The sequence below is a fragment of the Ornithorhynchus anatinus genome, chromosome X1, assembly GCF_004115215.2.
Source record: "Ornithorhynchus anatinus isolate Pmale09 chromosome X1, mOrnAna1.pri.v4, whole genome shotgun sequence".
NCBI lineage: Eukaryota > Metazoa > Chordata > Mammalia > Monotremata > Ornithorhynchidae > Ornithorhynchus > Ornithorhynchus anatinus.
The window spans coordinates 615,320-639,776 of NC_041749.1; the positions used below are offsets into that span (position 1 = coordinate 615,320).

A 24,457-nucleotide genomic window follows, 5' to 3' on the forward strand; every position below is an offset into this window, starting at 1 on the left:
GAGATCAAGTCAGAGTGATGCAGAAGGGAGTGGGAGAAGAGAAAAAGAGGGCTTAGTCATGGAAGGCCTCTTGAAGGAGATGTGCCTTCAATAAGGCTTTGAAGGAGGGGAGAGTAATTGTCAGATATGAAGAGGGAGGGCGTTCCGGTCCAGAGGCAGGACGTGGATGAGAGGTCAGTCAGTTGTGTTTATGGAGAGCTTACTGTGTGCAGAACATTGTATTAGGAGCTTGGGAGAGTATATTATATCAATAAACACACTTATTTCCTGCCCATGATGAGTGTAGAACGTAGTCTCCTTCCTCCTTAGACTGTGAGCCCCATGTGGGACAAGGGCTGTATCCAGGCTGATTAGCTTCATGTACCTTAGTGCTTAGTGCAGTGCTTGGAACATAGTAAGTGCTTAACAATATCATTATTTTGATTATTATGATTACAACTGAGCTGTTGGAAAACTGTGTATTATCGCTCCTGTGTGACTGATATCTTCTGTATTTGAGTTATAAAAATCTTTGTATTGTCTCTGCAAGAATGAACTTAAAGAAGATGGATAATTTCTTGTTTCTTTGATATTGTCAGCAGCATAGAGAGGGCTGATTTAGAGGGCTGTTTAAATACCTTGAATCAATTCAGTCTCGTCCAGATTTGCCTTACATTACCCATTTAACACAATTTGATTCCTTGTTCTCACTATGCTTTCTTTATCCCTGAGAAACTTGGAAGAGTTTCAACTGAAGAAAAGTAGTCTTTTTTGTTTCAGTAAAACTGTAGGAGTAAAATAAAATGAAAAGTTACTACCATTTAGCGTCATCTGGTAGAAGGGGTACTAGCCGGGGAGTCAGGAGACATGGAGTCACTTTTCAGCTTCACCACTGCCTTGCTGGTGACAAAAAGAAATTGATTTTTTTTAATCGTATTTGTTAAGTACTTAGTATGTGCCAGGCACCATACTAAGCTTTGGGATAGATACAAGATGATCAGGTGGGATACAGTCCATGTCCCACATGTGGCTCACAGCCTTGATCCCAGTTTTAAGGGTGAAATAACTGAGGCATAGAGAAGTTGTGACTTGCCCAGGGTCACACAGCAAACAAGTGGTGGAACTAGGATTGGAACTTGGGTCCGTTTGATTCCCAGGCCCATGCTCCTTCCACTAGTTCACGCTTCTTCCCATTTAATTACTATGTGTTCCACATCATATGAAATCTCAGAGTGTGATGGTCAGAGGAAATGAACTAAAAGAGTTTTTACAAAGCGTGTGTCCTGGAGATTGCATAGAGTCAATTGCCTTAGGTACATCTCGGGTAGAAGATGATCTATTTCTTCTCTTTGTTACCTTTAGGGAGGATGGACAGCTCTCATGTGGGCATCTTATAAGGGCTGTTCTGAAGTAGCAGAGTTGCTTCTTGAAAAGGGCGCAAACCCAAACATCACAGGCCTGGTGAGTTTTAATTCTTTAGAATAGCAGTGGTTAAGAGATTTCTTTGTGTGACTAAGGGAGCCTGTATCTCAAGAAATTTGTGTCAGTAGTTCTTTTTACTAATTTAACTTTGTCTCAATCTTGTGGTAATTGTTTGCTAATAAGTTTTATTTGGGTTTATAAAGAACTCAAAAGGAAAATGTTACAAGACCTATGTTAATCTCCATGTGTGCATATTCTTCCAAAATGATACTAGGAAATTTATGTTTTTAAAAAATTAAGGCATCTGTTTAAAGCATTCCTGATCCCACTAAGGGACCCGTGTTTTTCTGATAGTCAAGGGGGAGATGTAGGTTTTCTTCCTTCTATATGTCAGATTGAGGAGAATGGGGGTGATAAACTGTGAACTTTGGAACACTGAAGTTGATGAAAGTTTTTTTTAGCTCCTTAATCACATGAATCACATGAAGCTACAACTCAAAATTACTCTTCGTAATGAATTGAATACATGGGTGAAGTGACAATAATCATTTTGATTGAATTGTACTGGAGTACAGTTTTTCAAAGCCCCTTTCCACTGTTTGGTGTGTTTAGTTTGTGTAAGCATGTTGTCATATTTCCATCTGCACTACATATAAAGTGGATTATGTTACAAATTTCTATATTTTTCCCTCTGTATTTTCTTGCCTTAGCAATACAGTGTTTATCCAATCATTTGGGCAGCAGGGCGTGGCCACGCAGATATAGTGTATCTGTTGCTGCAATATGGAGCCAAGGTCAACTGTTCTGATAAGGTAAGTTGGGAGAATGAAGCTCTCTTAACTGTTTTTAGTTAATGTAATAGCCTCCTGGCATTCCAGAAGGTTAGCGTCTGCTATGTAAGGGTTTATGGTACTTGTCTAGTGTCTGCTCTCACATAATTCCCAGATTGGCCTCTAAATACTGTAGTATCCCAGAAGATCAACTTCCAGAGTTCTCCCTGCCTCATGTGGAGTTCTCACACTTCCTGAAAGATAGCTGCAAATCTCCTGGAAATTAGAATTCAGGTGCTTGAGTTGGTCAGTCCTGGGTGGACCGAGAAGGCCCGAGTTATGCTTCTGCCACAGGATATTTTCCAATGCCACCAAAAAAAAAATTTGCTACAGTGTAAATGCATGATCATTGGGGATACTCAACTTGAGAAAATTGGGTGTATCAGCATATTACTAGCAATCCTAGAGCACTCCTCATTGCCAACTATTCATTAAATAGAGTGTTTTTCAACATATCTGAATTGAGATGTAATTGTTCCTACCTCAGTGTGTTCATATTAAATAAAGCTTAAGAAAAGTACCTTCGCTTTGTAAATGCTCAAGTCATAGTCCAAACTTAGACCTGAAAAAGAAAAGTACTCCTCATCACTTCAGAGAACCGAAGACTCTTAACTTCAGGGACGTGAAAGTACAGGGCCATCTACTGTACTGTAGAGCCCGTGGTCTGAGACTTTCAGTCTTTAAAGAGTGGTAAACTTGAAAGGGTTTGGAGAATATTTACTTCTTTGTGCAGTCTGCAAAACTTGGCACTGGCTTGGGCTTGGGGATTTGTTGTACCTAGTTTCCAGAATAATGCGTAATGTTCCTCTCATCAGAGTTCGCAAAGGTAAATTTTTAGTAGTGTTGATAGGTAAGGTTTAGCTGGGAAAAAAAAAATTCAATTTATAATTTTCTGGAAAGGTTCCTTCAGAGATCAGGCACTGAATGTGCAGTCAGATAGTTCTCGGTCTCTGGTCTTCTAAATCTGATGATATTGTGGTGTCCGTTAAGCATAAAATTACAACTCTGGTCTCTAAATGTACGTCTCTAAAGAGCAAAGATCTTCTTCTTGTGTTTTCCTTGCTGAGCACTGTGCTGGGGAAGGTGCAAGATAATCAGATCACGCACAGTCCTTGTCTCATTTGGGGCTCACAGTGTAGAGGAGAGAGAACAGGTATTTTACAGGTAAGAAAACTGAGTCATGTTGAAGTTAAGTGACTTGCCCACAGTCACGCCCAGGCAAGTGGTGGAGCTGGGATTAGACTTCAGTCTTCTGACAGTGTGGAGCTCTTGCCACTGGCCTTTATGGCATTTTAAGTGACTGGTAGACCCACATCTACGTCTGACTCAAAACACTCGGCTGCCATCATTAGCACAGATGTCCCCATGCACCTGCATAAATATATGTGAAGAAAAATGAATGTAATAGAAAGATTTTGTCTTTAATGACATCCTGTATATAATTTTTTTTTGAGTGGCATAATGTGAAGGATTATTTCAGAATTTAGAATTTAGTTGATAAATGGGAAGAAATTAGTAAAATTTTTCTGAATTTGATTATTACTTCATCAACTTGTAGCCTAACTCCAGTGTTTAATGCGATTTGTTGGTGTAGAAGTATAGTACTGGTAATTTGCTTTGCCATGGTTTTCCTTACAGTATGGGACCACACCGCTGGTTTGGGCTGCAAGAAAAGGCCATCTGGATTGCGTTAAACACTTGTTACACATGGGAGCTGATGTTGATCAAGAAGGAGCTGTGAGTCATCTTTTGTGTTCATTCATTCAGTCGTATTTATTGAGCACTTACTGTCTGCAGAACACTGTAGTAAGTGCTTGGGAAAGTATAATACAGCAATAAAGAGAAACAGTCCCTGCCCACAACAAGCTCATAGTCGTGTTCTACACATGCTTTCCCTTGGTTGTCTTATTTCTGTGTAAATATGAAATTTAGACCAAACTTTCAACACTGAGAATAATGAATTCCCATAAATTTGAATGTCGGGGATTTTTCCAGTTCAGTGAAGTGATCATAATAAATGTAGCTTGTATTCACTGTCACGTCCCTTCTTAATTGTAAATTTTTACTTTTAGAAACTTTGTGTTTATTTGAAGCAATCTTCTGGAGAGACTCTTTTCATAAACAGTTTCAAATGGTTTTAAAACTCTGCCGTTTCTTATGTTTTTTGAAGTACTTTTTGATTTTTGTGAGATAAAATGTAAATTACATTTTTTTCCTTCTGAATCTTTTGTCTTCATCCCAGACATATTAAAAGCAACAAAGTATCAAAGGAAGACGTAATAGTAATCAAAGCACCTGTTGTAAAAATTTAAATACCTATTTCCTTCTACCTCTTGCCATCCAGGCTGGAGTTTTGTTGCCCAAGACTCAGTTTTTCCTAGATGCTAACTTTTGGAACAGCCAAAGTCCAAACCCTGCACTTCAGAAATTGCTGGGCTTGAAAACTCAGGGTGTTCATTCAGTCATATTTATTCAGTGGTTACTGTGTGCAGACCACTGTACTAAGTGCTTGGGTAACATCTGAGAACTCCCACATGGAAATTGAAAAATAAATCTAAATCTCAAGAGAAAATGCTAGCATTTATTTTATTTATTTATTTTAGCAGGATATTTTCTTCTGCAGTGAGCCAGGTCCTCCCAGTATGAGTGATTCTTAGTCAAAAAACGAGAGGCCATTGGTGCACATTTCTTCTTTCAGGATACCATTTAGTGCGGCTTAGTCATCTGAAGAAGTAAAAGTACCCCCCCAAATTCCCAGATTTTCAGCAGGAAGTTGCTTCAGATCTGGGTAATCTGGCTCATTGGGATTTAATATGAGTAGTTAAATGCCCTTCAAGTTGATTTACATCAATTATTAAGGATTGGTTATATTAAGTATTCAAATAAACTTTGTTCTTTTTGGGTTACAATTTATATTTAATAAATCTTAAAGATTTTCAATATTTTGGTATAAATTTCATGTTGTGTAAATTAAGCAGTGAGCATGGTTTATTTTATTAGTGAGAAGGGAGTAAATTGGTTTTGGATGGGCATTAACTCTTTTGCATCCCTAGGGTGTTATGTAATTACATGCAAGTGGTAATTTGCTAATGTCTCCAAAGAGTTAATGCATTTCTGAAAATGGAGTAATTCAATCTTGCCTTTCAGTGCTTGAAAGGACAGTTTGTTGGAAATTGACCGCCTCAGTATGAATAATTTTGGGTAACTTTTTTCTTACCTTTCAGAACTCAATGACTGCACTTATTGTTGCAGTAAGAGGGGGCTACACTCAGTCTGTAAAGGAAATTTTGAAAAGAAATCCAAACGTGAATTTAACGGACAAAGATGGAAATACTGCTTTAATGATTGCTTCCAAGGAGGGACATATTGAAATTGTACAGGATCTTCTTGATGCCGGGACATACGTTAATATTCCCGATAGGGTAAGTGGGGTCATCTGCCTTCTTCAGTGGCACAAAACCAAATATGAGCCCCCGTGATATCTAGAACTATATGTAAGCACTGCCAGTGTTTTCAAATGTGGTGGACCTATTTTATGCTCACGGTTGCAGTGGTTTGCAGTAGGCTGCGATCCTACAAGAAAGAAGTGGGCTTGGGTTTGCTTCCAGAAGAACCAGCCAAGTAGGTGGGGGGGGCTCCTATTGATGGCTGGGAGCTGGAGTCTGCAACTGAGGGGACTCTGTGGAACAACCCCAGAAATGGGCCCTGGGCCACTTCTGCCTTGGCCGACTCCCAGCCACCCGTAGCAGGAATTTCAGGAGGTTGGGATAACATCTAAGTGGGTTCGACTTTGTGCCGGCCTAGCCTGTCCTTTGGTCTCAAGACCAATGGTTTAGTTGGCAAAAAATCTGCTTTCGAAAATTCTTCTTCTATGCTAAGAAAGACTCCTCTTGCCTATTAGTTAACTGAAATTGGAATGGAAACATCAAGGAAACAATAATGTAACTTTTTGTGTCTTCATTTTCATATGTCAGATGCCACTTATGTTTGTATTAAGCACTTCATATTGAGATTTGACTAAAATTCCTAATACTGTTTGTTTCAAGGGGTGTTTTATTTTCTGTTGAGTTTTTTTTCCTTGAAGGTTGAAGCAGAAAGACTACTTGACAGCCCCGGCAGTTGGGTATCTGCCTTTTCCAGTCAGGTTTTCATTCTGCTCTTCAAGTAGTGGATCTTATCCTCTGCTACTTTTACCAGAAACATGTCATGTACTGTTTATTCATCCTCAAGGGCTGGTTCCCAGAAGTGTGAAAACCAATCCAAGATATATGTTCAAATTTCTCCTATAAAAATTCAGAGACCGAAATAGAGACTTTTCCCTTTAAATCCTTGTCTCTAATTGTGTTACCCACTAGTGTGAATTCAATGCCATGTTATTAAAAGTAACCTACAAGAGCCCAAGCACTTAGTAGAGTGCTGAGCACACGGTAAGCTCTCAATAAATAGGACTGACTATTTGACAAGGAGCAAACTTTGATTCCTCCCTCCCTGCAACCTGCTAATAATCCCCTCAAGGTAGCCGTGGACAGACAACTCCCAGCACACAGACCAGAAAGTGCTCCCTACCCTGTGGTGGTTAGCACAATGGCCTCTGGCAATGGGAGCCCTCTTTCTTAGGTCAGCAACTGGCATAATGATGCAGAGTACGTGCATGAGACCTGCCACCTCCCCTGCCCCGAACTTTCCCATTTTTTCCTGGGCCTCAGCCAGAAACTGTATGAGTTGAGGAGAGGACTGACCCAGGAAGTTGAGGCAGTGACTAGCCAGGTGTCAGGCCCCCGAAGAGAACAGGACTATTGCACTTTTTGAATTCAGGTCACCACTCCTTACACCTGAGCTGCAATTTTTCCTCCTTGCCCCACACAGCTGGGCACAGGAAGAAAGGTAGGAGGGCTTCAGGACAGCCAAGCAGGCCTTGGGATATCGAGTAGCATTTAGTCACATTTTGTTCAAGCACTTAGTACAGTGATCTGCACAAAGCAAGTGCTCAATAAATACTATTGAATGAATTACGTTGGCTAACCTTTCATTCAGTCATATTTATTGAGTGCTTACTGTATCTGTTGCTGAATTGTACTTTCCAAGCACTTAGTAGAGTGCTCTGCACACAGTAAGCGCTCAATAAATACGAACGAATGAATGCAGACCACTGTACCAAGCACTTGGAAAGTACAATACAGAAATAAAGAGAGACAATCCCTGCCCATAACGGGCTCGCAGTCTAGAGGGGGGGATCCTTCCAGCAGACCTTCTCATGGAGTGAGTTGGTGACCATTTCTGTTTGCTGATCCTGCCACATTTACATGTTTATGGAGTCTCCTTTGTGCAGTACATTGGTCACCTGTAAGGTGGGGGATGCATTCTTCCTTCTCGAACCCCACACTAAGGAGACCTTGGGTTGGCCTCACTCATGTCTGTTGCCGGGCGCATGCTCACAGTTGTTTCATCCAGTAGCTTGCCACGGAATCCAGACAGACGTGTATTGTTGGAAGAGTGTTCACTGATGTGGTTGGAAGCGCGCTCTCCAAAATGAGTAGTGAAAATGCATGTTCTGACAGAACTAAGCAAATGAGATATAAGATGAAGCTGATAGAAACCGCCTTGTGTAGAACACACCTGAACAATGAGAACCGGAAGCTATTTTGGTTGGGGGAGGATAAAGACACATTCTCAGAAATAGCCGTGCATGACATGAGGGAACAAGTGTGGTTTTTTAATGAATTTTAATGCAGATACTCTTTGATAGAAATTGGCTAAGTAACTGATGTGGTTGCTAGTTTGTTTTATTTCTCATGAGTCATATTTTTGATTTTCAGGTATTAATCATTTGTAGTAAACTTTCTTTGTTGGTTTGAAATATCTATGTTTCATCTCTGCAGTTTTCAGGAGATATCTGCTGCTTGATTAGTAATTAGCCTCTATAATAAAACAAGGATTATTCTCATGAGCCTTATTGCATATGTTTTTCAGAGTGGGGACACAGTGTTGATTGGCGCTGTGAGGGGCGGTCATGTTGAAATTGTGAGAGCCCTCCTTCAAAAGTATGCGGACATAGACATTAGAGGACAGGTATGTACCACTACATTGAAAATGATTATTGTTAGTTGAAGTGTGATGGTTTCACCCTCATTTCTGACACCTCAGATTTCCACTATCTGTGCCGCCTTCAGCTGTAAACTCCTTGTGAAGGTGTGAGTCATGTTTAGTAACTCCCTTGTATTTTCTGTCTCATGTACATTCTCAGGTGCTTAGTATAGGGCTCTGCTTGTAGTAGGTGCTCACTAAATCGCATTTATTAGAATTGTTGTAACTTCATTTGCAGTGGAGAGTGGTTATTGGGTCATGCTCAAACATTTTTCCTTCATTTGCCAGACCCCCAATTCTTTTAACCTTTCAATTTCAACTGTTTTGCTGCATTTTATCTTTGATTATGCTTTACTAAATATCTTCTCAAATTGAGGATCTCGAACTGAAAACAGCAGTCTGCAGCTCGACCATGGCCATACTGAAGGGGAAACATTTCCTCCTGCTTTCACATACTGCACTTCTCCTTGAATGTTCTTCAGTTCTCTTTGCCTCCCTTTGCATTCACTTGTCAGTACTAATTTATGAATTTTGTGAGATTGACCCTAGTTTATATTTTATGGAAGACCCGAGAAACTGTGAGCTACCTTGAGGAGTACCACTACAATCCCTACTCAGGATGCAGACAACTCCCTGGTGTGGGATGGATTTCCTGTGCCAATGTGAGGGCTGGAGTCCTGAGAGTACTCTGGTTGGTGAAGCCAAAGGCTGTTAGGATGAAGAGCTTGAGATTTGACTACTTGGCTTCCATCACACCAGGTCCAGCTTGATATGGTTTAAGGAAAGTGGACAAACCAAAGAACGGTCTAAATTTAACACAGGCAGGTTGCTGGGCCCTTTCCTCCCCTCCAGCTTCAGCGTGCATTAAGGCCCTGTGCTTCTTTGTTCTCCTGTCAGGTCATTAGAGAGAACTGAGAACTAAATGAAACAATTTAAAGTTCATTTTTTATTGTTACCTTTAACCAGGGAACATAATAATAATGGTGGCATTTAAGTGCTTAGTATCTGCCAAACATTGTACTAAGCTGTGGGGTAGATAGAAGATATCCAAGTTGGACACCGACCCTGTCCCACATAGGGCTCTCAGTCTAAAGGGGAAGATGAACTGGTTTTGAATCCCCTTTGTACAAATGAGGAATATGAGGTACAGAGAAATTAAGTGACTTACCCAAGGTCGCACGGCAAGCAGACGACAGAGCTAGGATTACAACTCAGTTCATTTGGCTCTCAGGCTTGGGCTCTTTCCACTAGGCCTTGCTGTTTCTCCTAATTCTAACCAGTTGAGGCCTTCCCTGACTAAGCCCTCATGTCCCCTCTCTACCCTCCATCTTAGTCTACTATGCACTTGTTTGTGTACCCTTTAGGCATTTTTATCATCACTCCAGCCACACAGCATTCATGTACATGTCCTTATACTCTACCATCTCCCCAGTATATACTTAATTTTAATGGCTGTCTCTCCCTGTAGACTTAAACTCCTTGACCTGAGGGGTAGTGTCTACCAACTCCATTGCAGTGTACTCTTACAAGTGCAATGAAGAGAGTGCTCTGCACATAATAAGCATTTAGTACAGTGCTCTGCACACAGTAAGCACTCAATAAATATGATTGAATGAATAAGCGCTTGATAAATACCACTGATGGATTGATAACCACCTGATTTATAATGAGAAGCATGATGTTGTCCACCTGCTAATAATAATGTTGGTATTTGTTAAGCGCTTACTATGTGCAGAACACTGTTCTAAGCGCTGGGGTAGATACAGGGTAATCAGTTGTCCCACAGGAGGCTCACAGTCTTAATCCCCATTTTCCAGATGAGGTAACTGAGGCACAGAGAAGTTAAGTGACTTGCCCAAAGTCACACAGCTGACAAGTGGCAGAGCCGGGATTTGAACCCATGACCTCTGACTCCCAAGCCCTGGCTCTTTCCACTGAGTCACGCTGCTTCTCTGGCGAAGGCCTACTGAATGTGGCAGGCACTATACTAAGCACATGGGCAATACAGTAGTAGCACAAGATACATTCCCTGCCCATAAGGAGTTTTCATTCTGTGGAGAGTCTCTCTGCCTTGAAAAGAGAGTAGTGGTTATCTAGGGCCATGGAAAACCATGGTTACTTAAAGCCCTTGTAGCCAAGTTGCTAAAAAATATAGCCAGAATTGAGTGCAGATATTCAAAACTGAAGCTAGAAAAGCCAAGGTTGGCAAGGGAAACTTGTGTATTAATATTTTCTCCTGTGCTGTCCCACTGCTCTCTCTGATTGAATTGTCACTGTTGAGTTTGTAGCACTAAATGCTTACTAGAACACTTTTTCTGTGGTCTAGACTGCAAGCTCTTTGTGGACAGGGAATGTGTCTTCTGGTGTACTCTCCCAAGCTCTGAGTACAGTGCTCTGCTCACACGTAAGCGCTCAATAAATACAGTCGACTGTCTAATGCTGTGCCTGCCAACTCTATTGTATCATACTCTCCCAAGCACTTAATACAGTGCTGTTCATACGTGTGCTCAATAAACACTGATTGATTATATGAAAAGCGATTGTTGATAAAAATATTTTAATATTTATCTTTATAGGATAATAAAACTGCTTTGTATTGGGCTGTCGAAAAAGGAAATGCTACAATGGTGAGAGATATCTTGCAGTGCAACCCTGACACCGAAATCTGCACAAAGGTATGTCCAACAGGACGATTCCAATAGAAATTCCAATAGAGTTCTGTAGGTTAGTCTTCTGTTTCTCACTGAAGAAACTCAATTTTTTGTTTCCGTACAACTTGGTGCAGACTTATGTGTTAATTAGAAGCAAAATGCATTACAATATTGCTCTAGTTAAACTTACTCTAGTTTTGACTCACCTCCATTAAGTCTTGTTGGAGTAACTTGAGGAAAATGTCCCCACTTGATAGATATTTTTACCTATGGAACCTTTCTCTCCGTGCTTCCACGTTGTGCATTTGGCAGAAAGATAAAGCATGCTTACAGGTGGATTAACAGCCATAAGTAAATACGCTTCTGCCATTATTCTCTTGTGATGAGCTCCTAATGTAGGTAGAGCGTAGTAATGGCCAAGTAACATACAAAAGAAGAAAAAGATATGATGAGAAGACTTTTAGACAAATGGAGAGTGAGAAAGTAGCAGAGATGTAAGTAGGGAAATCAGTAGCAAATAGATGAATACAAGAGTGTTGAGATGACTGATGGGAAAGCATGACTGGGAAGGTGGGGATATTAAACAGGGCTTCCTTTCAATTGGAGTGCATGAGCGTTTGATGAAGCTGAGGAGGAAGGTGTGAGCAGTAATTAGGAGTGAAGACAGATGGTAACATCCCATTCAGTAAGATAGGAACAAATGATTTTTTAGGCGCAAACTTATTGGTGACTGGCTTTTTAAGTTGTATTTTCCAAATTAGATTGTTAGAGTTTGTTATGAAGTATGGCATTTCAGCTGTTTAAACTCTTGCTATTTAAGGATATGATTTGTCACTGATTAAAATTTGGGGACTAACTCAGAGCTCCAAGTGGGACAGAGACTGTATCCAATGCTCAGAATTGTGTTTGACACATAAGAAGTGCTTAACGAGTACAATAATAATAATAAACCTCTGTATTTTTACCTTTAGGATGGTGAAACGCCCCTCATAAAGGCAACCAAGATGAGAAATATCGAAGTGGTAGAGCTGCTACTAGACAAAGGAGCTAGAGTTTCAGCTATAGACAAGGTAAAAAAAAAATTCATAGAGAGAATTAGGTAAAACTTTTAAAAAAAATTCATAATGTCACCAGGGCATATGATGTCTCTAATTATTGGGGAATAATTAGGAAGTACTTTTTTCTTAGTATTCAGGTCTTTGCCGACTCTTATCTCAGAGGTGTATTGTCTTAACTAGTATTAAGTGATATTTGATCACATTCCTCCTTAATTCTGATATTTACAGATCCAAGTCCTTTTTTATCCAGGTTATAGGTTTATTTTAAAGTTGACTAATCCATTTTTAAATTTGTGATGGTAACGAGAAGGAGCATGGCCTGGGAAGGGATTGTCTCTATCTGTTGCCAAAGTGTACTTTCCAAGTGCTTAGTGCAGTGCTCTGCATGCAGTAAGCACTCAATAAATATGAATGAATGAATGAATGGAAGGAGCACAGGCCTAGGAGTCAGAGGACTAGGGTTCCAGTCTCAGCTCCATCACTTATCTGCTGTGTGACCTTGGGCAAGTCACTATTTTTTATGATGTTTGTTAAGCGCCTGCTATGTTCCAGACTCTGTACTGAGCACTGGGGTAAAGTTAATCAGGTTCGGCACAGGCCCTGTTCTGCATAGGACTCACTCTCTTAATCCCCATTTTACAGATGAGATAACTGGGGCACAGAGAAGTTAAGTGACTTACCCAAGGTCACAGCAGAAAAATGGCAGAGCCAAGACTGGAACCCAGGTCCAGGCCCATTAGGCCACGCTGCTTCTCACTTACCTTCCCTGTGCCTCAGTTACGTCATCTTTTAAATGGGGATTGACTGTGAGCCCCATGTGGGACAGGGGCTTATCCAACCTGATTATCTTATATCTTGCCTGCTTATTACGATGTCTGGCACGTAGTAAACAAATACCATTAAAAAAAAGTTTTGGTGGTAGGCTGCAGGAGCAGCTGCTGCCACTAAGAAGGAGAAGGACCTTCCGTGGATAAGAGTATCCGGCATGGCTAGAACGGAATGTGTTTCTGACCACTCCTGCATTGTTCCTGGTAAATATGGTCCAGTGAGTTTGAGCATTTAGGATGGTACCCAGCCACTGTCTGTCTTAATGTGGGCCAGGTTTCCTCCCAGCCTGAGGACCAAAATGAAGCTAGAAGCTATCCTGACTTGTTATTCCAAAGCCCAAGCTGGATTTGTGCAGCTTTCTCTACTCTGTTTATGCTCAACTCTGAATCCCACATTCTTGTGACTTCAGGTGTGAAATAACCAATGCCTGGAACTCCCACCCCACGCCCAGGCATCTTGGAAATTTGCTCAGTTGGCTAGACATGAGTATCATGCCCTCACACTCCCTACAATTTGGCCTTTTCTTTTGCAAGGCAACAAAGCTGATTCTTCTGCTGTCTGTCCTTCTTTCTTTCCAGAGGAAGGTAACCAGACATCCCAAAATGGGTGAGATAGCAGTGGGTCCCAGTCATTGTCCAAGCTGGCGGGACAGAACCCTCCGTCACAGAGAGGGCGACATTGCAGTGTTTGCTTGGCAACATCAGCCATAACTGCTTTGTGATTTACTTCCCCACTGCAGCTGAATTGGCTCCGCCATGGGTGGGAATTTTCCAGCTACTTGGGGAGCGTGCGGTGCACCTGGATGGGAGGTGCCCCGCGGCTCCCTCAAAAAACCAGTGTTGGTGCAGTTTCTCTCCACCGTTGCCGTCATTGCTTCCGTCGCCACTGCTGTTCCCTGCTTCTTGGTTCAGGAGGCACTGGAGGTCAGCAGGGTCTGGCCGGCCCTCTGGCCGGAGCAGGAACGCTGGGGCCGGACGGCCGCACCAGCGTGAGTGGTGGAAGAGGAAGATGAGGGAGTTACTTTTGCAGCAGGCTGTTTGGCCCTTGAAATGGCTACCACAACAGGAAGCAAATTCTGACCCTGTTCCTGGCCATGCATGGATGGACCTGAGAGAATAGGAAGCCACCTGCCAGGCCGAGGGTTATTTGCTACGCAGCCCCTGACCAGCCAGTCAAAGACACCTTTGGGTCAAAGCCAGGGTTTTCGGGCCCAACTGGAGGCTGTCGGTGTGGCCAAAGCGGGTCTGTGCCAACATAATAGTGGCTCCCCGCGAGCTCTAGAGGGCAAGTTGGGCCTAGGATTCCCCACCTATGGAACCTCCAGTCAGATGCTCCTGACCTCTTATTCTCTTGGAGGAAAAGCTTGGGAACTTAAGTAACTTGAAAAATAGCAGAATATTTGTAAAATAACTCAGGATCCCTATCTACCCTAGGCTTATATTAACCCTGTTTTGAATTTGTAGGATTTATTGATCTTTGCCAATCCTTGGAATTGTTACTGATCTTTTTTTCAAGAAGTTGAAATAGTACTTTTATCATTTTATATCATACTAATGAGAAGCTGCATGAACAAGTGGAAAGAGCATGGGCCTGAGAATAAGGAGTTCCAGGTTCTAGCCCTGGTTCTGTCACTGGGCCACTGGTTCTGTCTGTGACCAGGGCCAAGTCACTTAACTTCTTTAGGCCTCAGTTTCCTTATCTATAAAGTGGGTACTAAATACTTGTTCTCCTTCTCTCTTAGTCTGTGGGATAGATACTGAGCCCAATCTGCATATATCATATCAACCCCAGTGCTTAGTACACTGCTTGACACCTAGCAGATTCTGAAAAAATACCATGCTTATTATTATTTTTAATAATAGTAATAGTAATCTTTTATTCAGAACTTAGTTTGCTGAGTCCTAGGGTAAACATAAGAAGATCAAGAACGTCGTAGATTTTAGTTACCATAGTACTTATAGTCTAAATGGGAAAGGGGAGGTAAGAGTAGCAAGAACAATATGATCCATATCATAATGGAAACAAGTTAAAATTTCAGCATTGTGAAATAGCAGGTATAGAAACTATTCGGAAGAGGCCGTGTTTGGAAATCCCCAAGCCGCAAGTAAATTGCCCTTGGTGGCAAAACTGCCAAGCATTCTTGCTATTGTAAATATTGTCAGGAGCAGCCGTTCCCCTTTGGCTCCTGTCTAAGGGAGGGGCTTCACTTCCACAGTATCCTTCAAGAGGAGGGGGCCTCCCTAGCCATTGACTAGGTTGCTTTGAATCTCCCCCTAAGAAGTAGTGGTTTTGACCTGTTCCCACACGAGTATATAACTGTGATTAATGAGCCTCTAATGTTTGATTTACAGAAAGGAGACACTCCCCTTCATATTGCTATTCGTGGGAGAAGTCGGAAGCTTGCAGAACTCCTTTTAAGAAATCCCAAAGATGGCAGATTACTTTATAGACCAAACAAGGCAGGAGAGACACCATACAACATTGACTGTAGTCATCAGAAAAGCATCTTAACTCAAATATTTGGAGCCAGTAAGTAGCGCATACTGAATAGTTTTTCTGTTCTTCCCTTGAACAAACCATAGATCTCTTTTCAGAGGTATTTAAGGTTTGTGAACCTCAGATACAGTTAAACAGAAACTCGAAGTAATTAGTAGTAGCATCTGTTGAGTGTCCACTTGGTGCAGCATGCTTTAATAGGTCCCTGGGAAGTTCAGAACAATGAAGTGGTTCATTCTCTGGCCACCAAGAGCTGACCATCTAAGAGAAAAGCCTGTTTCATTCAGTGATATTTATTGGGCGCTTACTGTATTAAGTGCCTGTTGTAACTACTGAAGTACATTTTGTATGTCAATTTTAGAATCATGGAGGTCAGTAGTGAACAGATATACCCTGGAACTTATCTTTTAAATGCTTAACAATGGTGAAAAGTTATTTAAAGCACATATGAAAACTAGAACATAGATTTGGTCAACAATTCTATTTTTGCCCATTGCCTGTGCACATTTGTTTCCTTTTAATTTTGAGCACCTGAGGCCGCTCAAAGTAGATTAAATCTGTTGAAAGTTGCTTTTCGGTGATCCCTAATTATATCAATCAAGAAGATGAATGGTATGTTCTGATTCACTGTGCCATGGGAATGTGTTTTTCTTTGTATTTTAGATGTGTAGTTATAGTAAACATGCATCGTATGTTTGCCATTTTAGGACACTTATCTCCCACTGAGACGGATGGAGACATGCTCGGTTACGACCTGTACAGTAGCGCCCTGGCTGACATTCTCAGTGAACCGACAATGCAGCCTCCCATCTGTGTGGGGCTGTATGCCCAGTGGGGAAGTGGGAAATCTTTTCTACTCAAAAAACTAGAAGGTAAAGTTAATTTGACTGACTCGTAAATTTGCCTTAAAACTTAACTCTTCTTACTAAAGTTTGTTACTCTGTTATTTGTGGAAGTTGAAAATAAATCAGTCAGTATCCTTTATTAAGAACTTGCTGGTATGCAGAGCACTGTGTTTAAGCACTTGGGAAAATTGGTAGTTGGTAGACACGATTCCTGGACATGAAGCACTTAGAACCTCATGGGCAAGATAGACAATAAAATAAATTTTAGGTAAGGGAAGCAGCATAGTATAGGGATAAGTGTATAAATGCTCTGTGGGAGGGTGGGTGAGTGTCCAAGAGGGGTTTTGAGTGCAAGTTCATGGGTGACAGAGGGAGAAAAGGGTGAAGGGGGGTGAGAAGCTAGTCAGAGAAGGCTTCTTGGGGGAGTATGATTTTAACAGGGCTTTGAAGATGGGGAAAGTGGTGGTCTATCAGGTATGAAGGAGCAGGGAGTTCCAGACAGGAGAGAAGGCTTGAGGAGGGGATCGATAGCAAGAAAGACATGGTGTGTAAACTGGGTTAGAGGAGCAAAGTGTGCATGCTGGGGTGTAATGAGAGAAGCGCAAAGTTAGGTAGGAGGGAGACAGCTAAGAGTCTTAAAGCCAAGAGTGACGAGTTTCTGTGGTATGCAGGAATGCATGGGCAACCAACCACTGGAGGATTTTGAGTTGGGGGAGATATGTGCAGAAGGATTTTTTTAAGAAAAATTATATAAACAGCCAGGTGAAGCCAAGGGTAGCATGGACTGGAGAAGTGAAAAGCAGGAGGCTGATGCGAGAGGAGGCGAGATACGACAAGAGTGGGATATGAAAAGTGGAGGGAGGTACATAAGATTGCAGGAATCCAAAAAAAATTAATAATTTAAATTGATTTTCAAATTACGTAAAAGCAGACTGGCTAGCACTTTTTTAATGTCTGATTTATTTTTTGCAAAGTGTTTTACAAGCACAGATGGAATCTTTTTTTGGAATGCTAAACTATGTTGTATTGTTTCTCTTTCAGATGAAATGAAAACTTTTGCAGGACAACAAATTGAACCTCTCTTTCAGTTCTCGTGGCTCATTGTTTTCCTGACTCTGTTGCTGTGTGGAGGCTTGGGATTGCTGCTTGCTTTTACTGTGGATCTGAAACTTGGAATAGCAGTGGCTTTGAGCCTATTGGCCATTCTGTACATATTCTTCAGTAAGTCATTGCTCACTGGTTCCATCATTCACGTATACTTCTCCGAATTTGTTGGTTTTGTAAAACTACGTTGGCATTTGGATCTGTTTTCCACGTTCCCCTTGCACACTTTGATACCGACTCCTCCCTCAACCCCATAGTACTTACTTGTAATCCATCTGTAATTCCTTTTAATGTCTGCCTCCCCCTCTAGTCTGTAAGATCCTCGGGCAGGGATTGTCTATACCTACCCTTTTGTATTGTACTTTCCCAAGTACTTGGTACAGTGTTCTGCCTACAGTATGTGCTCAGTACATATCACTGATTGATTGACAGATGGCAAGCCAAACTCTCTGTCTTAGTTTTTCTGGTGGAGGAAATAAGTTCACTTTGAATACTTTGAATGGGCAGCACTTTGAATACTACCCACTTTGAATAGGAAGTAGCATGGCCTAGTGAATAGAGCACGGGCCTGAGAGTCAGGAGTACCTGAGTTCTAATCCCAGCCTTGCCCTGTCTCTGCTTTGTGACCTTGGGCAAGTCACTTAACTTCTCTAGGCCTCAGTTACCTCATATGTCAATTGGGGATTAAGACTGTGAGCCCCATGGTAGACAGGGACTGTGTCCAACCTGATTAACTTGTATCTGTCCCAGCACTTACAACAGTGCTTTGCACTTAGAGCTTAACAAATACCATTAAAAAAGTTGTGTCTTAAGACATTGCTTCCCACCTATCTCTTCTTTTTATTGCTTTATCCATTGGCTTGGAGGAAAGCAGTAGTCTAGCCCACGAGAGCACTTTGAAGAGTAGTGTATATTAGAACCCACAAAAGTGAAACTGAAAATAAGAAAAGCCTTCTGTAATAAGCCTTTTTCTCCAGCATGATGTAGAGGGTTTGGAATGTGGCATTCTTTGCCACTCTGGAGTAGCAAGGTCAAAAAATAGCATCTCTGCTCTCCTGTCTTGATGTCCTCAGAGAAGAAATAGAAGCTCCTCAGTTGGGTCTGTGGAGAAATAAATAATAAATTGATTTTTTTTTCTTCCTCTTGTTTCAGCTGTGATTTATTTTGGTGGTCGACGAGAAGGAGAGAGTTGGAATTGGGCCTGGGTGTTAAGTACTAGGTTGGCAAGACATATTGGGTATCTGGAACTTCTTCTCAAACTGATGTTCGTAAACCCACCAGAGCTGCCAGAGCAAACCACAAAGGCTTTACCCGTCAGGTAAACCAGATTAATCGTGCTGTATACAACTCTTCAAACATACCTTATTCTTAAAGAGAGAGAGGAAATATTTGAATAAACAGGTGTGAGGAAAGTATTTTCATTATGCTGCCAACAGTATTACTGGTAGTGCTGTGGAGGAGACTAATTTTAAAGCCCCACAAAATCTGTTCTCTAAGGTAGTGATTTTTGATATTTGGATTAATACATGTGTATGAAGTCCGGGTGCTGTATGAGTGGAATGAACCCTCAGATGTCCTGGGAGAATTGAGGTTAAGGGAAGCAGCCTGACTTAGTGGAAGGAGCACGAGCCAGGGAGTCCTCTGACTTGGGTGCTAATCCCAGCTCTGCCAGTTGTCTGCTTTATGATCTTGGGCAAGTCACTTAACTTCTCTGCACCTCAGTTATCTCATCTGTAAAATGGAGATTGCATCCTGTTCATTCGTACTTAGACTGTGTGAGCATTTGGGAGAGTGTCCAACCTGATTAGCTTGCATCTACCCCAGTGCTAAGTACAGTGCTTGGCAAATAGTAAGTGCTTAACGGATACCATTGAAATTTTAAAAAGTACCATACAGCAGAGTTAGCAGATATGTTCTTTGCCCACAGTGAGCTTCCCCTCCTATCCCACCTTGCTGATTTCCTGCTAAAAACCAGCCTCATTCACTTCCCCCCTCTAATGTCATTATACCTGGATCCCATCTATCTTACCACTGACCTCTCACCCACCTCCTCCTTCTTTCCTGGAACTCCCTCCTCTTTCATATATGACAGAGCTCCACTCTCCCCACCTTCCAAGTTTTATTATTCATTCATTCAGTTGTATTTATTCAGTGCTTATTGTGTGCAAAGCACTGTACTAAGTGCTCATCTTCCTGCAGAAACGCTCTGGGCATGTCACTCCCCTTCTTAAAAACCTCCAGTGGTTGCCTATCAACCTCTGCATGAAACAAAAACTCCTCACTCTAGGCTTCAAGGCTCTCCATTACCTTGCCCCCTCCTGCCTCTCCTCCCTTATCTCTTTCTACTGCCCACCCTGCACGCTCCGCTCCTCTCCTCTGCCGCCCACCTCCTCACCGTCCCCCGTTCTTGCCTATCCCGCCATCGACCCCTGGCCTACGTCCTCCCGCTGTCCTGGAATGCCCTCCCTCCTCACCTCTGCCAAACTAACTCTCTTCCCCTTGTCAAAGCCCTACTGAGAGCTCACCTCCTCCAAGAGGCCTTCCCAGACTGAGCTTCCCCTTTTCCCTCTGCTCCCTCTGCTGCCTCTCTGCCCACCCCTTCACCTCCCTTCAGCTAAGCCCCTTTTCCCCCCCTTTCCCTCTGCTCCTCCCCCCTCCCTTCCCCTCCCCTCAGCACTGTGCTAATCTGCTCATTTGTATATATTTTTATTACCCTATTTATTTTGTTAATGAGATGTACATCCCCTTGATTCTATTTATTGCTATTGTTTTTGTCTGTCTTTCTCCGCTGATTAGACTGTAAGCCCGTCAGTGGGCAGGGATTGTCTCTATCTGTTGCCCAATTGTACATTCTAAGCGCTTAGTACAGTGCCCTGCACATAGCGGTCAATAAATACTATTGAATGAATGAATGAGAGTACAGTATAACAACAGACTGACGCATTCCTGCCCACAAGGAGCTCACAGACTAGAGGAGGAGAAAGACATTAATATAAATAGATGATTGATTAAATAAATAAAATATTAAAAGCACATCTCCTCCAAGAAACCTTCCCCAGCTAAGCCCTCTTTTCTCCTGCTCTCTCTCCTGTCTGTGTCTCTGTGACATTTGGATCTGTCTCCTTAAGCACTTGGTATTCATCCTACCCTCAGCCCCACAGCACTTATATGTGTATCTGTAATTTATTTTAATGTCTGTCGCCTCAGCTAGACTATAAACTCCCTGTGGGCAGGGAACATGTGAACCAACTCTGTTTTATTGTACTCTCCCAAGTGCTTAGTACAATGCTCTCAAACAGTAAATACTCAATAAATACCACTAATTGATTTTTTTTCCACAGGTTTCTGTTTACAGATTACAATAGACTCTCTAGTGTAGGTGGAGAAACATCCATGGCTGAGATGATTGCAACTCTCTCTGATGCTTGTGAAAGGGAGTTCGGTTTTTTGGCAACAAGACTTTTTAGAGTGTTCAAAACAGAAGATACGCAAGGTAGGACTTGAGAGACATGCACATTCATCCTTCCCTCTTGGAATTTCAGTTTTCTAATGGTGACGTTAACTAAAAAGATGTTTATATGTCTTTAGAAAGGCACTTAATTGAAATATCTTGGAACATCATTATGTAATACTCCATAGGATATTTTAGAAATTGAATGAGAAATAACTGAAAAATTATCTTTATGCTTTAGGTAAAAAGAAGTGGAAAAAAACATGTTGCCTACCATCCTTTGTCATTTTCCTTTTTATTCTGGGCTGTGCCATTTCTGGGATCACTCTCCTGGCTATATTCCGAGTTGATCCAAAATGTCTGACTGTGAATGCTATTCTCATATCAGTGGCCTCCATAGTTGGCTTGGCCTTGGTCTTAAACTGTCGCACGTGGTGGCAAGTATTGGATTCCATCCTAAATTCTCAGAGAAAACGTCTCCATAGTGCCGCCTCCAAGCTGCACAAGTTGAAAAGTGAAGGATTCATGAAGGTAGGCACTGATAAAGTAAATTCAAAATCATTTTTAAAGAGAATCTTACTTAATCATAGGGACCTTTTTGAGTTTGAGTTTTGCAAATGTGACTTTCATTCGGTGAACTCAGTGTTAACTCTGATCAGCTTGATTTACACTGACCAAGCCTCTTCACTCAGGGTAGTCTGTCACTGGAAGAATATGAGGTCAAGTAAAGTATTTTCAGGATTCTCTAAGAACTTAAATGTCTATGGCTTTTTTCGTATTTATTTTTGAAAACATCCCTGAACAGCCGTTTGGCTCTTTTGCACAGAGATGTTGGTCTGCCCGAGCTCCATCAGTAACGAGCTCCTATATCCCTCCCCAAAAAAGATGGCCCAACTTTACACAATTGTTGATGGAGCCAGAACTAAAAGTTGATGCTCCCATCTCACTGTTCATTAGACTGTTTAGACTACTCTGCACCACTTCTCGTCTCACTGTAAATCTTCTGAATGTAAAGTGCTATAAGTTTCCCATGTTTCTTTCCTGACAGGTTCTTAAGTGTGAAGTAGAATTAATGGCCAGGATGGCAAAAACTATCGATAGTTTTACTCAGAACCAGACACGGTTAGTGGTCATTATTGATGGGTTGGATGCTTGTGAACAGGACAAAGTACTACAGATGCTTGACACAGTAAGTGAAATACTGTAATAAACTCTTACTAGGGAACCTGCTGAATTTTTCAGAGAAAGATAAAGTTTAAATTGAAAGTGCCTAATCACATTGCTTATGGTCAATAAGTTTTGATTGGTAATTGAGACTCTGGTTTCTGGAACCATCTTTGCAATTCTTTTAGAAATTATAGAGGACATGCTAGAATAAAACAGGCATCCTTTTTGTCAGAGACCTTGCAGGCTAAGCAGATCCCTGATATGGTTTCTGCCTAATTGAATGACCTACTTCTAGATAAAAATGTAGTGGTCATCATTGTAAAATCTCTCTAATTCCCTCTCCCATAGGTCCGAGTCCTGTTTTCCAAAGGTCCTTTCATTGCTATTTTTGCAAGTGACCCACACATTATTATAAAGGCAATTAATCAGAATCTTAATAGTGTGCTGCGTGATTCAAATATAAACGGGCATGACTATATGCGCAATATAGTTCATTTGCCTGTCTTCCTGAACAGCCGGGGTCTGAGCGGTGCAAAAAAATTTCTTGTAACTGGCACAACCAATGGAGATGTTCCGTGCTCAGAAAATGCAGGTAATGACACACTAACACCTTTTAAGGTCTCCCACACATATAATTGTATTGTTCTTTTGAGGGATGGAGTGGCAGGGGGGATTTCTGGCTGTTAGTGAAAATGTCTGGCCCTTTTCTGTTTGAAAATATAGAGAGTGCTCGTATTAGAATCTTTAAGGATTTTTTATTATCATTAAGGCTTACATGAAGATGTTGACAGAAGAGTTTCACAGAATAGTCTTGGTGAAATGACTAAGGTTGGCAGCAAAACAGCTCTCAATCGACGGGTAAGAGACTGGTTTTAATTAACCATTGTCATTGGTGACATTTAGATAAAATCAATCAATGGCATTTATTGAGCACTTATGTGCCGAGCACTCTACCAAGCGATTAGGAGTGTACAGTAATAATAATGTTGGTATTTGTTAAGTGCCTACTATGTGCAGAGCACTGTTCTAAGGGCTGGGGTAGATTCAGGTAATCAGGTTGTCCCACATGAGGCTCACAGTCTTAATTTCCATTTTGCAGATGAGGTAACTGAGGCACAGAGAAGTTAAGTGACTTGCCCACAGTCACACAGCTGACAAGTGGCAGATTCGGGATTTGAACCCATGACCTCTGACTCCCAAGCCCGTGCCCTTTACACTGAGCCACGCTGCTTCTCCAGTACCGCCAAGTCGGTAGACTCGTTCTCTGCCCACAACTTGCTTATTAGGAACTTTCTTGAGTCTGTTAGGTCTTTTAGTGTTAACATTTCTTAAAGCTTTATGTCACCCCTTTGGTGTTTTTCTAGCCCTAACCCCAGTGTCAGAAAGTTGAGCCGGGATGTGCCTCTCCTTTCCGTAACTCCAGTTTCCGAGTTGAAAGGAGCTATTTTTGGCTTGCCTCGAGCTCAGCACTGTAGCAATCAAGGGATACCCCTGTTTCTGATACCAGTGGCCTGTCCCCAGGTGCTTTTTCATTATTTATATTGGGCATAAAAACAGGACTTGGGCATCCCCTGCATCGTTCGCAACTCTCAAGTCTGGCTGAGAGAGGAACTGAAATTAGCTGCATCAGTGAGTGAGTTTCCAGTGTTAGCTGGGTCCCGTAGCTGATTCTGCTTGGGATTCCAGTTGTGAATTGGTTGAGGAGCCCATGAGACTCAAGGCAAAGTCAGAAAGCTGAGAGAGGGGAGGCGGAGGGCCAGAAGGGGACCATTGTTCTCTGTCAATACTATAGTTTGAAATTCCCAAGCTTATTGTAATTATAGGTGTGCCTATCCGGGGGGACTGTGTATGTGTGCTGGGCAGGTTGGGGAGAGAGGGAGGGAGGGACCTAGCACTTCAATAATTTTTCTTAACTAGTATTCAAAAGCTATTTTATTACTATTAAATTTAAGAGTATATTTCTCTGCTACCCATCACAATCTGTTTTGAGAAGCAACAGGCCTAGGGGAAAGATCACGGGCCTGGGGTTCAGAGTAGCTGGGTTTTAATCCTGGCTCTGCCACCGGCCTTCTCTGTAACCATAGGAAAATCACGTAACTTCTCTGTGTGTCCGTTTCCTCATCTGTACAATGGGGATTCAGTACCAGTTTTCTCTCCCTTAGATTGTGAGCCCCATGTGGGAGAGGGACCGTGTTTGATCTGATTGTCTTGGGGAGTAGTCCAGCGCTTAGTATGGTGCTTAACATATTCCATACTTAGTATTATTCCATCTATCAAGCTGCCCACCCCTTGTTCATGTCTTTCCTCTGACCTGCAATTCCCTCCACCTTCATATCTGACAGTCTACCATTCTCCCCACCTTCAAAACCCTCCTAAAAATCACATCTCCAAGAGGCCTTCCCTGACTGAGCTTCATTTCCCGCACCTCCCCCCTTCACTGCCTGGACACTTGGCTGTGTACGCCTTAGGCACTTTGATACTAATCCAAGTCCTTATGTAAAAATCGTAGACACCTCCATTTCCACTTCTGTAATTTATTTTC

At 41.9% G+C, this 24,457-nt stretch overlaps 1 protein-coding gene across 10 annotated transcripts in view; it reads left to right on the forward strand.

The window, feature by feature from the left end:
- The window catches only part of KIDINS220 (kinase D interacting substrate 220), a 100,686-nt gene that overhangs the window by 16,729 nt on the left and 59,500 nt on the right, over positions 1 to 24,457 (forward strand). For all 10 annotated transcript variants that reach the window (XM_029050853.2, XM_029050851.2, XM_029050852.2 and 7 more), the window contains exons 5-20: positions 1,342 to 1,440; positions 2,112 to 2,213; positions 3,870 to 3,968; positions 5,456 to 5,653; positions 8,202 to 8,300; positions 10,892 to 10,990; positions 11,938 to 12,036; positions 15,204 to 15,381; positions 16,056 to 16,220; positions 17,235 to 17,414; positions 18,450 to 18,615; positions 20,639 to 20,790; positions 20,990 to 21,279; positions 21,797 to 21,937; positions 22,264 to 22,507; positions 22,685 to 22,773. In XM_029050853.2, coding sequence (XP_028906686.1) covers positions 1,342 to 1,440; positions 2,112 to 2,213; positions 3,870 to 3,968; positions 5,456 to 5,653; positions 8,202 to 8,300; positions 10,892 to 10,990; positions 11,938 to 12,036; positions 15,204 to 15,381; positions 16,056 to 16,220; positions 17,235 to 17,414; positions 18,450 to 18,615; positions 20,639 to 20,790; positions 20,990 to 21,279; positions 21,797 to 21,937; positions 22,264 to 22,507; positions 22,685 to 22,773 — 2,400 coding nt within the window. The remainder of the gene's footprint in view (positions 1 to 1,341; positions 1,441 to 2,111; positions 2,214 to 3,869; positions 3,969 to 5,455; positions 5,654 to 8,201; positions 8,301 to 10,891; positions 10,991 to 11,937; positions 12,037 to 15,203; positions 15,382 to 16,055; positions 16,221 to 17,234; positions 17,415 to 18,449; positions 18,616 to 20,638; positions 20,791 to 20,989; positions 21,280 to 21,796; positions 21,938 to 22,263; positions 22,508 to 22,684; positions 22,774 to 24,457) is intronic.